A 16,958-nucleotide genomic window follows, 5' to 3' on the forward strand; every position below is an offset into this window, starting at 1 on the left:
AAGGACAAAGAAGTAAAGCAACTTGCCAAAGGGGACATGGTAGGTCAGTGACAGAGCTGGCACTGGAATCCAGGTCTCCTGAGTCTTAGTGCAGGACCCTACCACTGAACCACACTTGTTTGTTGAATTTATTTGACAAATATTCCATGAACATTAGAGCTGGGCAAAATTTTTGACTATTTTCCTGTTTTTATCAAAATGTATGTCAACAAAAATTTTCTGTGTTCCAGATGGAAAATTTTAGGGGGATGGAGAGCATTTTCCTTAATAAAACCTGACTTCCACAAACTTTATTTTCAAAGTTTTTCCAGTTAGAAAACAGTAAAGATCTGTGAAAAGCGGGTGCTTAATCACTTTTGCACTTTTTTACCTTTTTTTACCTCTCTACTCCCTCACTGCTTTTTCCAGTGGAAGAAAGGGGGAAGGGATTTAAAAAGGGAGAGAAAGGGGAAATACACGAACAAATAAAAAAAAATCAGTTTCTGAAAAACAAAATTGAATAACATTTTAAGATTAAATGAACATTTTTTATTTATCAAATTCTCATTGAGAACCTTACATTTTGATTGAAAAGTTTTGAAATGAGATTTTTCCTGTGAAATTTTCTGTGGGAAAAGTTTGGGTTTTATGACCAACTCTAATAATATTTCATGTCTTGCAAACTATTCACTATAACCATTACTTCAGGTATTCTGCATTCAAAACATTATTTCTACTGTATGATCATCAGTCTTTTACATCTTGTGACAGTGTGTCCGTTTCATGTTTGAATGACTCGTTTGTTTACAAGCAGAAAGAGGGCTACATTAAGTCACTTTTTTTGCACTTGCACACCAACATAGTCATACAAGATTTCCTGGGTTTTTCACTTTCTGCAAACAGAAAACTCACTGCATATAGTTCACAATTAAATGTTAACAAATGCTTAATACCTTTTTGAAGCAGATGTCCAGCTCTATTCAGAGTCTTTAAGTCTATGCATCCAAAGAAGTGGGCTGTAGCCCACGAAAGCTTATGCTCAAATAAATTTGTTAGTGTCTAATGTGCCACAAATATCCTGTTCTTTTTGCGGCTACAGACTAACACAGCTGCTACTCTGAAACCTGTCTTTAAGAATAATGCAGCTATTAAAACAAATCCTATGTATCTTTCTATTACCTTTTTGAATTCTCCTGTCTTATGATATTCACACAGCATCATATCAAAGAAGATTGGAATTGTGGCTTTTCGTAGCTCAACTTCTGGAATCAGAGTCATTTCCAAGATCGGTCCAACCATCCCCGGAATAAAGCAGATTTTATTCTGGCCTAAAATAGAATGGTGAAAGAAGTATTGGAAAAGAGAAGAAAACTACCATTTTGATAAGAAACTATCTAAGATTTTTAGCCAATAAAATACAGTTATAACTATCTGTTTCAGTAATGATCTCAGTTAGTTACACATCTTTCTCAATTCTTTCTTCAGAAGCAGAAGGCATGTTGAGGGATATATTTTCATTTCAAGGTACTGGGTCATTTGCTGCTTGAAATGAGAATTTATGCCAGCTGAATGAATTCACACTTTGGCATCCTTTCAATTTTTCAGCTTTTCACATCTTACTGAATACCCTACTGTAAATGCTTGCAGTGAAAAGTAATCAGGCTCTAAGACATCCTTCCCCCCCCAAACCAATCAATTGGAGAGAGTATTACAATAGCTATATGACATGTTCTCTTATCTAAGTTATAAAGGGAGGGGCGAAATCAGCCTTTATTCCTTAATGAATAATGTTAAAAATTAAAAATCCAGAACAGAAATTGTATCCTTGTAGGCATTATAGACCATGTGCACAACTATTGAAAAGTCACATGAAATAATCCTGTAGCACAGCAGTTACATTAGTTGTCAAAGAACCCCCAGATTGTGCTTTAGGAGACATCTGCAATTATGACATGATAGAACTGTTGTAGCAATTGTCATATCTAAAAAGAAACTAGGTACTAAATATTCTCCAAAAGCAGATTGTTTCATAGAAAGAGGATTTTCAATATGAATCTGATCACACTGGTCCATGAAATCCAGTGTCCTGCCTCTGGGAGCATGTAATATCTGCTGTTTCCAGGCAAGGAGGAAAATTGCCATCAACAAATGTGACCAACTTTACAATTCCTGTGTTTTATTTTATTAAAAAATTATATAAGATGCCCATTTTTGTAGCATCTGGGCATCAATACTACACTAGTCTGATTTTCCTCTCACATCAATTTCATACTGGTGTGCTGAGATGTGGTGTAGAAGTCTCTTTCAGGAACCACTCTAGGAGAAGGAGAGAATCTAGGAGAAGAGCTTCCCCTTCCATAGAACAATGAAGATGCGCACAGGTAGAACCTCTCCAAAAGGGGATGCATATCTCTGACCAGTTGCAACAGGCTACAGAGATTCTGACCCCCTGACTCTGAGATATAGCTTGCATATACAAACAAATATACTTTTTAAAAACAGTTACTGGAAACTAGAGAACATAAATGTTACTGTTACTTAACAATGGCCACCCCTTCACTGGAGCAATACTTACCACTTAGAGAGTTTTATCACTTCAAAGTCTTTAAAAGACTGAGCCTGAAAACATATAAGGTTCTACCAGATGTATGGCTTACCATCATGAATAGTCCCATTGCAATAAACTGGAATGTTAATGATAGTAAGCACTACATTTGATTGTTAACATTTGCAGAAGCAGGTCCCTTAAGTCTCTCACCTTTCTGCGGTAGGTCTGCTATGTTTCTTTATTTTAAAGATGGGGAACTGAGACACAAAGAAGTTAAGGAACTTGCCAGAGGACACAGTGTAGTTAGTGTCAGAGCCAGGATTAAAATGTTCCTTCCCTGTAGTCTCAAATTCAATCCACCAGCCTATGTTACCTTTTCGTTCCCTACTCCAGGCAGCACAGTCTAAATAAACAATTTGGTCTGTGTATGATTTATAGTATTTACTTTGTTTTGAAGGTTTTTTCTTTAAATAGACAGTAACAGTTTGGAAATTAGATCAAATAAATCTGAGGATAATTAATATCAAATGATGGTTATGAAACAGATAATGGTTTTGTGGTCTGAATTTTCTAAGATGCCCTTTTTTTCTGGCTGTTGCTATGGCACAGATTGTTAGATTTGGGGAGGGGCAGCAGAAGCAGAGAATGACCCTCAGACAGGCAGTGTAATACACAGTGAATGGAATGACTCTAGAGATGTTCTGCGATGTTACTGGATTTAAGAAAAATAATTGCAGAGATGTTTTTGGTTCACAAAGGAAGGGTTGATTTGGGAAGAGATTAACTTAAAAGGCACACTTACTGCTACCAGACTCTAAAGAATGAGAATGATGGCAATGGTTTTAAAGGCTTTCTTTTTCTTTTGCTCTTAATTGGGCAGATTCTTATCTTTTTTTTAAATGATTGCTTTGAAATCTAAACAATCAATATGCTAAAATAGTAAGACTTCACCAGACTTGCCTGAATAATATTTGTTGTATTAAAATCTCTGTCTAAAAGCAAAGAAATGCTCTAGTCTCAAATTAAGAATTTGCAGGGTTTAAATAAAATTTACCACAGAGTATCTGATCACTAGGACGAGTGTGTTTGATGCAAGGTATTGAGAGCAAACATCCAAAATGCACAGGCAAGCACTGATATCTGGGTCCAGTTGGGCAACTGCACAGTTAAATATAGATATCAAAGCAATCTCATTGCTCTTCATGAAAGAGACTCAAACAAGCCTTTCATCAGAAAAGAATATTTTCCATGTCTTTATGCAACTAACACAGCCCCTTTCAGTACATATTTGAAAAGTATAATTGATTTCATAGTATAGGGTGTTATAACAGCCTCAGCAACTGTCTGCTTCAGTTGTTGCCTTCTGAGGCTCAGATAGCTCCTGCCTCTACATACTCTCTCCCTTCTGGTGTCTATCCTAACTTCAGTGATAGAGATACAGACCTAAGAAGATCTGGACATACTGTAAGGGGAAAATTTCATTCCCCTCAAATAAGATGTATTGGTACAGAAATTCAGGAAAAAAGACACACTACAACATTTTGATGTAAGGAATCCTTGTCACAATGAAGTCTTGGGTAGAAAGGTGAATACATTACAGAATCTTGTACCTATCAATACAATGTGATACTACATGTGGGAAGGAAACAGACATCCTGCATTTTCCAAAGTAATCCTACATGTTAAAGAACAAAAAAGTGATGGGATAGGCAGTACTTATGTTTGATACTCAACAGAAGTCTGTCATTGCTTACTGTAGAGCAAACAGCTGAAAATGGTTCATTTGGAGATAATTAAATTTGCCTAGAATACCCTTACACCAACAAAATGGCAGGAAAGCTAATTATGCAGCAGCCTTTAACGATACCCTATATTTTCTACTCATGACTTGTTGATTTTTTGTTTAGAACAAATCATTTCCCTCCCCAATCCATTTAGACTTTTAGATCTCCCCTTATATAAAAGAAAGTGACTCCCGGGGCTGTAACAGAAGCCATAATTGTTTGATAGGTTGGAGTTGCTACATGTTCAGTAACCAAAAAGGACATTTGTCATTTCAGAGCTCTACCTCTAAGATCAACAAATTTAATGTGAGCTGACATCTTTCATATGGTAGCTTTTTGCTCTCTTTTCAGAGGTCAACATGATGTTAAAGTAACCAGACATATTTTCCTCTCTGTTTCCTTAATATGGGCCTCTGCATTCAATTTTCACTGGTTAGTACACAGAAGAGCAAGGGGTACCATTTGAGAAACTCAAGGACATTCAAGATTGGGTTCTACATCACAATGCTTTTATCTCTCATGTAATCATTTAGAGGAGTATGAAAAAGGTCGCTATCCATACAATACAAAATATTTAGGGCCTGCTCACATTCAAGTAATTAGAACAATTGGATAGGACAATAGGATAACTTCAACAGAAGCAAGACTGGGACCTTAGGCTGAGATTTTCAAAGCTGCCTGATGTATTTGGCATCCAAATCATATTAATTTTAATGGGAAATCAGCGTCCAAATCCACTAGATGCCTTTTAATACCTCGGCCTTAGCCTCTATGACTGGTGTACATATAAATAAAGTGTAAGCACATTTTATTATGATAGGCCTTGGAAAGAGGACTGAATGCTCCAAATGCAAGAGAAGGCCTATTTGGGAGTTGGCATCTTTGGGAAGAATAGGATTTACCATGTGTCTTCAATACTACAGCGAGCTAGCCAATCCACAGCAACTCACTGGAGAAAGCCTAGAACAGGCCCCACAGATGACAGAGATAAGGAGGATGAGAATAGGAAGAAGAAAAGCTTAGCCAGTGATTAAATATTTTAGGGGACATTGACCCAAGAGTAAGATTTCTCTGCTAGTTGAACTTTGTTCACAAATCCCTAGACAGATTTGCTAGCTTTTTATTTTTTTAATATTGATAAAACTAAACCACATCTGTTCAACTAGCATTTTCCTCTATTAGAGTTTCTCTATAATACAATGCCACTGAATTATGACTGTAAGTGCCAATGGAAAAAAAATGCATTTCATTTCAGCAAAATAAACATATGTTCAGAATGGAAATAACCTGGGATTAAGGCAGTAGCATCGTTAAAGTGGAGGTAACAGATACACAACTAAATTTAAACTAGCTATTACAAAGCTTAAATATATTCCCAGGCTCACAAATCTAGCCAGTGGAGGATAAATATAATATTTACAGTTTAAACACACTCATCTCTTAGAGCTACATGAAATATTTTCCATGAAATAAACCTACAAAATTTGCTTATTTTTGAGTCCATGGAACATTTTCTCTGTTGGATAGTTGTGAAAATTTCAAGATACCTTTTAATTGTACATTTCTGGCTAAAAGTTTCAAGGTGTGGTTGGACAAATTAGACTCACTCCATTCCTGCCGGGCCCATAGTTTATTCAGCCTAGCCCCAGATACTCAGGTGAATCAGCAGAAGCCATGTTTGTTGGTTTTCCTTGGTGAAGTGACTGCCTTTTTAAACTCACCATTATCCTGTTGTATTTGCCCTGTAGTGGAGGATAGGGGTTCTCTTTGGCAAGTGTCAGATCACTTCAGCAGTTAACAGGGAATAGCTCTCTGCTTCCTAGGTCTAGATGAGAGAGGTTTTTTATCCCTCCCCTGAAGACAATCCAGGATTTTGGAACGAGGCAGGAGAAGACCAAAATGTGTTTCAAGGACTGGAAAAAACAGCCTTACAGTGAGAGACTTGATGAACTTAGTCTGTTTAACTTATCAAAAAGAAGACAATGAGGTGATTTGATTACAGTGTACAAGTATAAGGGGAGAAAATATGGGGTATTTAAAGTCTCTCTAATCTAGTGAAGAAAGGCATAAGAAAAATCAATGGCTGGAAGTAAAACCAAATTAGAAATAAGGCACACATTTTTAACAATGAGCGTGATTAACCATTGGAACAAACTATCAAGAGAAGCAATGTCTTCAAACCAAGATGCCTTTCTGGGAGATATGCTTTAGTGAAATGCAGATTACTGGGCTCAATACAGGGTTAACTGGCTGAAACATGTTATGCAGGAGGCCAAATAGATGATCTAACGATCCCTTCTGATATTAAATTCTATGATGGAGTTTGTAAGAGGACAGAGGGTTTGACCTTTACAGGTTCAGATAGCAAGACCAAAAGATCTAGTCTTTTGGGTGATTAGCAGAACTAAATTCCAGACTTTTCCAGGTCTCATTATCACCATGTAGTCACAGGTATTGATCACATATATAGTCTTGCACTCACATCCCCAAAAGCAGGGTGAGAATAATTTAAGGAGGACAAGACTATTATTATTATCAACATCATCATTTCAGTTTGGGACTCAAAAAAGAGCAGTGGCAGAACTAACATTAAGTGGTTGTATGCAAGGTGTATTAATAGTGATGGGCCCACAACTAACATGTGGTTCCAAACAGTCCCTAACCTTCAGACTATCTGAAATCCTAGATCCAGTTCGAATACAAAACCACAGCAGGGAAAATACAACTAATTCTGGTGTGGATTGAGACAATATTGCTGAAATCTTCTGACAATCCTTTCTTAAATTTTAAGAGAGCAGCTTGTGAGTTTTCAGATGTATGACAGACACCAGGCAGATGAAGTGATTTTGCTGGTGGCAGCATCTGCTTGGGCTGCCAAAGGAAGAACATCTGACAGTGCTGAAAATCAGATCTATTTAAAATTCCTGAATCATGTCACAGACTCTTTCCAAAGAGAAGTGGGGGCACTATGGGTACAGATGTGCTTGAGACTGTATAGTTACTCACCAAGTTTGTACCACATGTCACGGATAGCAAAGCCAATTAAACGTCTCATATCCCCATATCTAGAAGAGAAAAGGGAAAAACCACTGGTTTTATTGATGTTTTATTATGATAGTAAAGGAAATACCATCTAAGATATTGCTATTATACTTACTTATTCAGGATCTTATTGTACTTTGCATGGGAGAAATGTTCTAGTTGCAGAGAATCCTGGGTAATAAAAGCCACTGCCAGATGAAAATAGTTGTTCCACAGCTGTAAATTGAATATTAAGAAGTTATAATGGTTTTGAAATAATACGAGAACTAATATTAAGAATATGTGTAAACCTGAATGATTGATGAAGGAAAAGGATGCAAACAACACGAGGTTTTAATATTATGCAAAGTTGTGTGTTATTACTACTAGACAATTAGCATAAAGGCAAGGGAGATGGATTTTTATAACCACTGGTCTGCATTTGCTCTTAATAACAGAATTTGAACAAATAGTGCTAATGGAGATTCATGTGAGGATCATTAGGTAATAACAATAAACCACAAACCATAGCAGGGCTGGGTAAAATACAGTACATCCCACTACTCACCAAATCCAGAGGCATCCAGTGCATTTATGCCATATTTGAGTGTCTCCTTAACAAGGGCCTCACCTCTTGGTGCCATATTCCACTGCAGTTTTTGTGCAAAACTCCCATTTATTCTGAAGGGAATTCTGCACATGAAGCAAGGGCAAGATATGGTCCTGTGTATTGCCAATTAATGATGAGTCATGCACATGCACTGAGAGGAAAATAACCCCTATATTTTAAATCCTTCCTTATTGCTGACAGCAGATTGCTTTATTCTCTTGATAACCAAAATGAAATACTGGGAAATTCTCCCACATGCTTTAATGATAAAGGATTATATATTGCAGCAGTATGAGAGTTTTCCCATTGGAAGAATGGTTGGCCATCCCAGGAGCAGCTAAAGCAAATGCTAATTTAAAAGGCTTGTAAATAGTAAGAAATGCTTCCAATTGGTTTCTTTTTTTTAAAAAAAAAAGTTTAATTATATCTAAATGGTTAAGATGATTATTGTTAAATGCTATAGCTGAAAGGAGACAGTAAATGCATTCAGCACTGATTTAAAAGTATTAAACAAAATGCACGTGACTGTTACAAACTATTCCCCACTAGTTAGATAGAAGAAACTCATCCCAGTGCAGAGGGCCTGAACAAAACCCTACATATTGTGTAAATCCTGCATTAAAAGTGTAAGTTGGTTTCACCCTTTGAGATCTGAAGAGCTCTTTGTGCACAACCTAAAATTATCCGGAACAGATACCAACATCCAACAAAATATATATGAGTAAAATAGGAACATTTCCTGTAGTAAACAAAATCTTCAAATCGTTTCTACAGTGTCAAAAAGCTGCTGCACTAAGATCAATATATTCCTCCCTTAGTGCCCCACAGGTTCTCTACAGTCTTCCTTTCCAGATTTCACTTATTCAAAAACCTTATGGAAGGACTCTACAGTATTGGTTTTGTTCCTGGTTTTAGTATCTACAATCCATAGGTCATATTCATCCTTGGTGTAACTCCACAGAATTCAGTTGAATTATACCAGGGTTTTATTTAGCCTGGATCATATTATACAATTCAATTATGGCCTAAACTGATCCTGACAAATCAGAATCTTATTGGAACCTACATTTGGATATTAACACAACACAGAACAGCATCTTGTCTGTTACTAGTATTTAAATCACTCCCCAATCTAATTTTTGACAGTATATAGCAATAGATAATACTTGACATTTCCTCCCAAGATAAATATTATTCAGGTTCAATAACTCGAGTTTTTGCCTTATTAAAAATATCTGATAGAGTGATTTGAACCACTTCGTTGCTTTTGAAGACTTTGGGGTTCTGTATCTATTGATGAATGTGAAACACACCATAAACAGGCAAATTCCATTAGTGAAAGTGGGAATTTCTCACACAAATCCCTGCTCACCAATAGGCCTGGAGATGCATGATCTCTAATTCCAGGACTGACATTGAGCCCCTTTGTGGTCTAGAATAAGCTCCTAATGTCTCTCCCTCAATTTCTCTATTTGTAAAATGCAATCCTATCCTCCCCTGAAGTGATTCATTGTGGAGTAGGAAACACAGTATTTTGCATTTCTAGAGTATATGATAGTCAAGAACCTTAAAACTCTTAATAACCGAATTAAGCCCCACAACACTGTGCAAGGTACAGCATTGTCCCCATATTATAGATGGGGAAATGCAGGCAAGGAGAAGTCAAACACCCCACTGGTAAAGAAGAGAACCCTCACTGCATGAGTTCCAGTGCTGTGTTCTAAATCATAGTCCCTGCTTCCTCAGAACTTCTCTAATCTGGAAACACAACTGCATGGGTAACTTAACGGAGAGCAAGTTCTCGTAGTGTATTTATGCAGAACACAGAGGCACTGACAGAATTTATACTCACACTTGAATATATATCAATTGTCAAGTTGGAAACTGGAGGATCCCACAACAGGCTTCCAACAATCTCATAAGGAGTAGGAAATCTGGCTGGTTTTGACTTCTCTGATTCTATCAGGCTAGCCAGCAAAAGAAAGCACTGCAGCAAGGTGTTAAGGTGCTCACACATTATTTTCCCTTGTAGCTACATAATTAGTCTACTTGCTTAGACTCACTGACCAACAGTCTGATTCTTTTTGACATTACATTGGGAATGGCAAATTGATTATGTTGATTGATTATGTTTATGTTGATTGATTTATGATTTTCACTTATAAGTGAAAGAAAGGTTAAATATGATGGCAAATGTCCAGTATATTTTAAATTGGATAAAAAAAAGGGGCTAGTGAGCTTTTTACTGCATGGAAAATAGCATTTGGATTGAAAACTTGATTGCCAAGTTCCTGACTAATGTAATTAAAAATAAACATTAACTCTGAACATCAAAGTTTAGAGCAGAAATAATTATAGATGTTCTGTTTACTATACCATTTCATTGGTATATTTTTAGTTGTCTTTGATCCTTCATGCCTTATGGATTGTGCAGAGGACAATGGCACCTGAATCAGTTGCAATATGTAACAAATTTCAAATGTGTTCAGGAGCTCAATACACCTTTGAAATTTGTTACATATTGCAACTGATGCAGGTGCCACTGTCCTCTGCACAATCCATAAGGCATGAAGGATCAAAGACAACTAAAAATGTGTACTGGACTCCTGAACACATTTTGTAGAGAAATGGGTCATATCTTTTAAATAAAATGTTTCATGTGATCATGAGCCATAACAACAAAAGAGGTCTAGATGTCACAGAAAACTGAAAAGGATCACATTAAATAATCATTCTAAGATTATGATAGATTTTAGGGGGGTTGTTTTGGTTTAATTCACAACATATTTTTAGCTCCTAATAATTTTGCCCACGTTCACATACATTTGTCTTTATACCCATTACAGCTGAATAGTTTACAATGAATATTTTATTCTTTGATTTTAGCCATAAGCAATATTATGAATGTCAGTATTTTTTTTAAATGTCCTTTTTAATTTTTTTTTTTACTCTATGGATTTCTCACAAATATTGATGTTCGAGCAGCATTGCTTAGCTGTTCCTGGTAAGATATATTATATAGTATTTCCATTTTCTTATTGGATGACCATGCAAGAACTTTCATTGTCAATGTCAGTGAGTGCAAATTTAAAATTCAGTTTATGCAAAGACTGAACATCTAACTTGGAGATTACTGGGACAAATATTCACACAAAGAACATGCTGATCAATTGTGAGACTCCTGATGGAAACTAAATGCAAAAGGGGTACACAAACATACAAACATGGTCCCAATAACTTCATGCAAAGAGTTGAATCAATATTCACAGAAATAATTTACATTTTTCACTACCTCTTGTACATGTTGCACTAGAAAAATGCAAGTTACTAACAGAGGTATAAGCTAGAAATAGAGTTTAATAAATACGAGCTAAAAGGTCAAACCTGCAGACAATTCAACACGTTAGAAGTGACAAGCGAAAGGGACAAAATGATCTAATGGGATTTCTGATTTTGAACTGAAAAACAGGGAAGAACAAATTGCAGAAAGCTTTAATTAATTGTGGGTGAGCACAGTGCTCATAAGAAGTTCCAGGTCGCACTCTTGAAACTCATGTCCACTATATTTTCACTGAACAGGTATAGAGAATGAATAGCAGCAGTGATAGCTTCCCCATGCTGCCTTGCCAAAAGGTCTCAATCCTGACTTAGAGGGCTTGACTCTTTGGCACATTCAATCCTTAGTCTCTCCCCTGAGACTTTCAACCTCTGTGCACTAAAAGCAGCTCTTTTTCACCCAGACATTCCAAAGTGCATTACAAAAGACTGGTAAAAAATGATCTTTTTATTTTTATTGATTTATTTATTTTTGTACATGTGGTAATGGAGCCAGAAAGCTCATGACTTGCTCTTGGTCTCTCAGCTGCTAAATAGGCTCATAGACTTATAGACTTTAAGGTCAGAAGGGACCATTATGATCATCTAGTCTGACCTCCTGGACAATGCAGGCCACAGAATCTCACCCATCCACTTCATAACAAACCCCTAACCTCTGTCTGAGTTATTGAAGTCCTCAAATTGTGGTTTGAAGACCTCAAGCTGCAGAGAATCCCCCAGCAAGTGACCTGTGGCCCACAGTGCAGACGAAGGCGAAAAACCTCCAGGGCCTCTGCCAATCTGCCCTGGAGGAAAATTCCTTCCTGACCCCAAACATGGCGATCAGCTAAACCCTGAGCATGTGGGCAAGACTCACCAGCCAGACACCCAAGAAAGAATTCTCTATAGTAACTCAGATCTCATCCCATCTAACATCCCATCACAGACCACTAGGCATACTTACCTGCTGATAATCAAAGATCAATTGCCAAATTAATTGCCAAAATTAGGCTGTCCCATCATACCATCCCCTCCATAAATTTATAAGCTTAGTCTTAAAGCCAGATATGTCTTTTGCCCCCACTACTCTCCTTGGAAGGCTGTTCCAGAACTTCATTCCTCGAATAGTTAGAAACCTTCATCTAATTTCACGTCTAAACTTCCTAGAGTCCAGTTTATATCCATTTGTTCTTGTGTCCACATTGATACTAAGCTTAAATAGTTCCTCTCCCTCCCTAATATTTATCCCTTTGATATATTTATAAAGAGCAATCATATGCCCCTTCAACCTTCTTTTGGTTAGGCTAAACATGCCAAGCTCTTTGAGTCTCCTTTCAAAAGACAGGTTTTCCATTCCTTGGATCGTCCTAGTAGCCCGTCTCTGAACCTGTTCCAGTTTGAATTCATCCTTCTTAAACCTGGGAGACCAGAACTGCACACCAGTATAACATGAGGTCTCACCAAGTGCCTTGTATAACAGTACTAACACCCCTTATCTTTCTGGGAAAATACTCTCATCTGATGCATCCTAAAACTGCACTTAGTTTTTTACACGGCCATATCACAACTTGGCGGCTCAAGTCATCCTGTGATCAACCAATACTCGAGGTCCTTCTCCTCCTCTCGTTACTTCGCCTAAACTGTCCGTCCCAATTTAACTAATAAATTCTTGTTATTAATCCTAAAATGTGTGACTTGAACTTTTCACTGATTAAATTTCATCCCTTTATTATTACTGCAGTTTACAAGGTCATCCAGATCTGCCTGTAGGATATCCCGGTCCTCTCTGTGTTAGCAAATAACTCCCAGCTTTGTCTCAATCCACAAACTTTATTAGCACATCCATTTTTTTGTGCAAGGTCAGTAATAAAAAGATTAAAATAGGATTGGTCCCAAAAACCGACCCTGGGAACTCCACTAGTAACCTCTTTCCAAGCCTGACAGTTCACCCTTCAGTACGACCCGTTGTAATCTCCCTTTAACCAAGTTCCTTAATCCACCTTTCAATTTCTCAATATTGATCCTCATCTTTTCCATTTAACTAATAATTCCCCATGTGGAACCATATCAAATGCCTTACTGAAATCGAGGTAAATTAGATCCACTGTGTTTCCTTTGCCTAAAAAATCTGTTACCTTCTCAAAGAAGGAGATCAGGTTCGTTTGGCACGATCTACTTTTTGTAAAACCATGTTGTAATTTGTCCCAATTATCCTTGACCTCAATGTCCTTAACTACTTTCTCCTTCAAAATTTTTCCAAGACCTTACATACTACAGATATCAAACTAACAGGCCTATAGTTACTTGGATCACTTTTTTTCCCTTTCTTAAAAATAGGAACTATGTTAGCAATTCTCCTGTTGTACGGTACAACCCCTGAGTTTACAGATTCATTAAAAATTCTTGCTAATGGGCTTGCAATTTCATATGCCAGTTCCTTTAATATTCTTGGATGAAGATTATCTGGTCCCCACGATTTTGTCCCAGTAAACTGTTCGAGTTTGGCTTCTGCCTCGGATGTGGTAATACCTACCTGCATATCCTCATTCCCATTTGTCATCCTACCATTATCCCTAAACTCCTCATTAGCCTCATTAAAGACTGAGGCAAAGTATTTGTTTAGATATTGGGCCATGCGTAGATTATCCTTAACCTCCACTCCATCCTCAGTGTTTAGCGGTCTCACTTCTTCTTTCTTTGTTTTCTTCTTATTTATATGGCTATAGAAACTTTTACTATTGGTTTTAATTCCCTTTGCAAGGTCCAACTCTACATGGGATTTGGCCTTTTTCACTTTATTCCTACATGATCTGACCCCAATAAAGTAGCTTTCCTTGTTGATCACTCTCATCTTCCACTCCTTGTAGGCTTTCTGCTTTTTCTTAATCACCTCTCTGAGATGCTTGCTCATCCAGCTTGGTCTACAACTCCTACCCATGATTTTCCCCCCTTTCTTGGGATGTAGGCTTCTGATAGTTTCTGCAACTTTGACTTGAAGTAATTCCAGGCCTCCTCCACCTTTAGATCCACAAGTTCTTCAGTCCAATCCACTTCCCTAACTCATTTCCTTAATTCTTTCAAGTTAGCCTTCTTGAAATCAAAAACCCTACTCGCAGGTCTATTTTTGTTTATCCTTCCATCTAGTTTGAACTGAATTAGCTCATGATCACTCGAACCAAGGTTCTCCCCTACAACCATGCCTTCTATGAGGTCCTCAATACTCACCAAAACCAAATCTTAAAATAGCATCCCCTCTTGTTGGTTCTTCAACTGCTTGGTGAAGAAATCCATCAGCTATCACATCCAGAAAAATCTGGGCCCTATTATTATTACTAGCACCTGTCGTCCAGTCTATATCTGGGAAGTTAAAGTCTCCCATCATCACACAATCCCCATTAGTGTTTACTTCATTAAAAACATTAAAGAGGTCTCAATCCATATCCAAATCAGATCCTGGCGGTCTGTAGCATACCCCAAGCACTATCTCAGGGGAGGCTCTAGTAACTTTCTTTCCCAATGTGATTTTTGCCCAGACAGACTCTGTCTTATCTATTCCATCACTTCTTATTTCTTCACAGTTAACCTCATCGATATACAATGCTACTCCACCACCTTTGCCTTTATTTCTGCCTTTCCTAAACAGCACATAGCCTTCAATACCTGTACTCCAGTCATGACTACTATTCCACCATATTTCTGTTATCCCTATAATATCTGGTTTCACTTCCTGCACCAATAGCTCTAGTTCCTCCATTTTGTTACCTAAGCTCCTCGCATTAGTGTACAGACATCTTAATTTTTGCTGTTTGGCTTCACTAACATTCTTTACCCGGTTATGCACAGACCTTCTACCACCCGTATCACCTATTAAATTGGTATCTACACTACCCTTCCTCCTTATGTCCATTCTTCTGCCAACGGCTGTATCTTCTCTTACTTTGTTTTCTTCCCTCTCAATGTTAAATTCTGGGGTGGAGATTACCTGGGTATCCTCCAACCATCTCCCCCAAATTCCTAGTTTAAAGCTCTCTTAATCAGTTGTGCCAGCCTCCATCTTAGAAGTCTATTTCCCTCCGTACTCAGGTGAAGTCCATCCCGAGAGAACAGTCCTCTGTCCATGAATGCCTCCCAGTGGCCGTACATCCCAAAGCCCTCCTTATAGCACCACTGCCTGCCACTCCTGAGCCAATCTGTGATCGCAATAAGTCTTGTATACCTTTGTTGCCTCTCTAAGGAACAGGCAGAATCCACTGAAGATCACATGAGCCTCGATTTCCTTAAGTGTCTTCCCCAGCCTCGCATAGTCTCCCTTGATATGTTTTTCGCAGCAAAATCTAGGCCATTATCATTCATTTCCCACATGAAGGACAAATCAAGTGGAGTCTTTCCTGGTCGCAGGGGGGGGGGGGGGGGGGGGGGGGGGGGGGGGGGGGGGGCGGGGGGGGGGGGGGGGGGGGGGGGGGGGGGGGGGGGGGGGGGGGGGGGTGGTAGGATCCTCTTCAGCCTCAGGTCACAATCAAGAATCTGCCTTTTCCTGTGACAGTGTGATTCTCCGGTCTATCCCCTGCTCCCACTGGCTGCAAGTCCTCTCGATTCCTATTCACCCTTGCAATCCTCCGCAACCTTCCCGTATCCTCCTGGGGCTCATATTTGGTGTTGTCTCCATTGACTCCTCCCTCTTCCTATAGGACTAGCAGCTCTTCTCTTTTTCCTTGCCCTCTCTCCTTCATTGACCACCTGCTGTGCCCCTTCTTCATTTTCCAACTCTGCAAACCTGTTCCTGAGCTCTATTTCTCCTTCACTGGCCCGTCTTTTCCTTCTGCCTGGTTCTCTTAGTCACATGCTTCCACCGTCCACTTTCCTGACCCAGCAGTCTCCCTTCAGAATTCTTTGGTCCTGCTTCCATCTGCAAGTCTGAGCTTATCCCTTCAGCCTCCTTATATCTTTGCTCCATCATCTACTCGGACCCCCTTCTAAACTCTACCAGAGTTTCCACCTCCATCTCCAGTCCTCGGATCTTTTCTTCCATCAGCTCTATCTGGCCGCACTTCATGCAGACAAAACTCTTTTCAGGTACCCCCTCCAGGATCATGTATATGCCGCAGCAGTTGGATTGGGAAGAGAACCCAGGTATTTTTATTTTTGGTCTAACATCAAATTCTCTAAACTACAGCTGCTTGTTAGGGCCAAGTAGAGTGGTGATTTTGTGATAAGCATACTTGTCCTCTGGGAAAGAGACCAAACCGAGTTAGCTGCTTTAGGCACTATTGCTTCATCTGCTCACTAGGATGCTGCTACCATCTTTATGCCAATAAGTCACAAATCTTTATTTCCACTCTTGTCGTGTCTCAGTTCATCCTGCCCCTTTGAATCCTCCTCTCCTACATCCTGTTACTGTTGACACCACTGCCATCCATTTCTTCATGCAGGCATGACATCTGAGGTTCACGTTTGACCCCTTCCTCTCCTTTGCCTCACCCGTTCAGCCTGTATCCAAATTCTTCTTCCTCCATAACATGTTCAAAATCAAACCTTTTGTTACTATTCACACAGCTTTTTTGTTGTTGAGCCCTTACCACCTGCCATCTTGAATATTGCAACTTCCTCCTCTCCAGTCTCCTGGACATACAGCACCCCTTACATCCAATCAACAGCAGATGCTAAAATAATTTTTCCAGCCTGGTATCCTCCTCCATCTTTG

At 38.7% G+C, this 16,958-nt stretch overlaps 1 protein-coding gene across 1 annotated transcript in view; it reads right to left on the minus strand.

Annotated features, from left to right (window-relative positions):
• Nucleotides 1-16,958, minus strand: part of DOCK2 (dedicator of cytokinesis 2) — a 538,858-nt gene that overhangs the window by 78,704 nt on the left and 443,196 nt on the right. Inside the window, exons 31-33 of the mRNA XM_032803688.2 lie at nt 7,469-7,569; nt 7,318-7,376; nt 1,159-1,307 (exon numbers count right to left, since the gene is read on the minus strand). Coding sequence (XP_032659579.1) covers nt 1,159-1,307; nt 7,318-7,376; nt 7,469-7,569 — 309 coding nt within the window. The remainder of the gene's footprint in view (nt 1-1,158; nt 1,308-7,317; nt 7,377-7,468; nt 7,570-16,958) is intronic.

The sequence above is a fragment of the Chelonoidis abingdonii genome, chromosome 7 (genome assembly GCF_003597395.2).
Source record: "Chelonoidis abingdonii isolate Lonesome George chromosome 7, CheloAbing_2.0, whole genome shotgun sequence".
Classification (NCBI taxonomy): domain Eukaryota; kingdom Metazoa; phylum Chordata; order Testudines; family Testudinidae; genus Chelonoidis; species Chelonoidis abingdonii.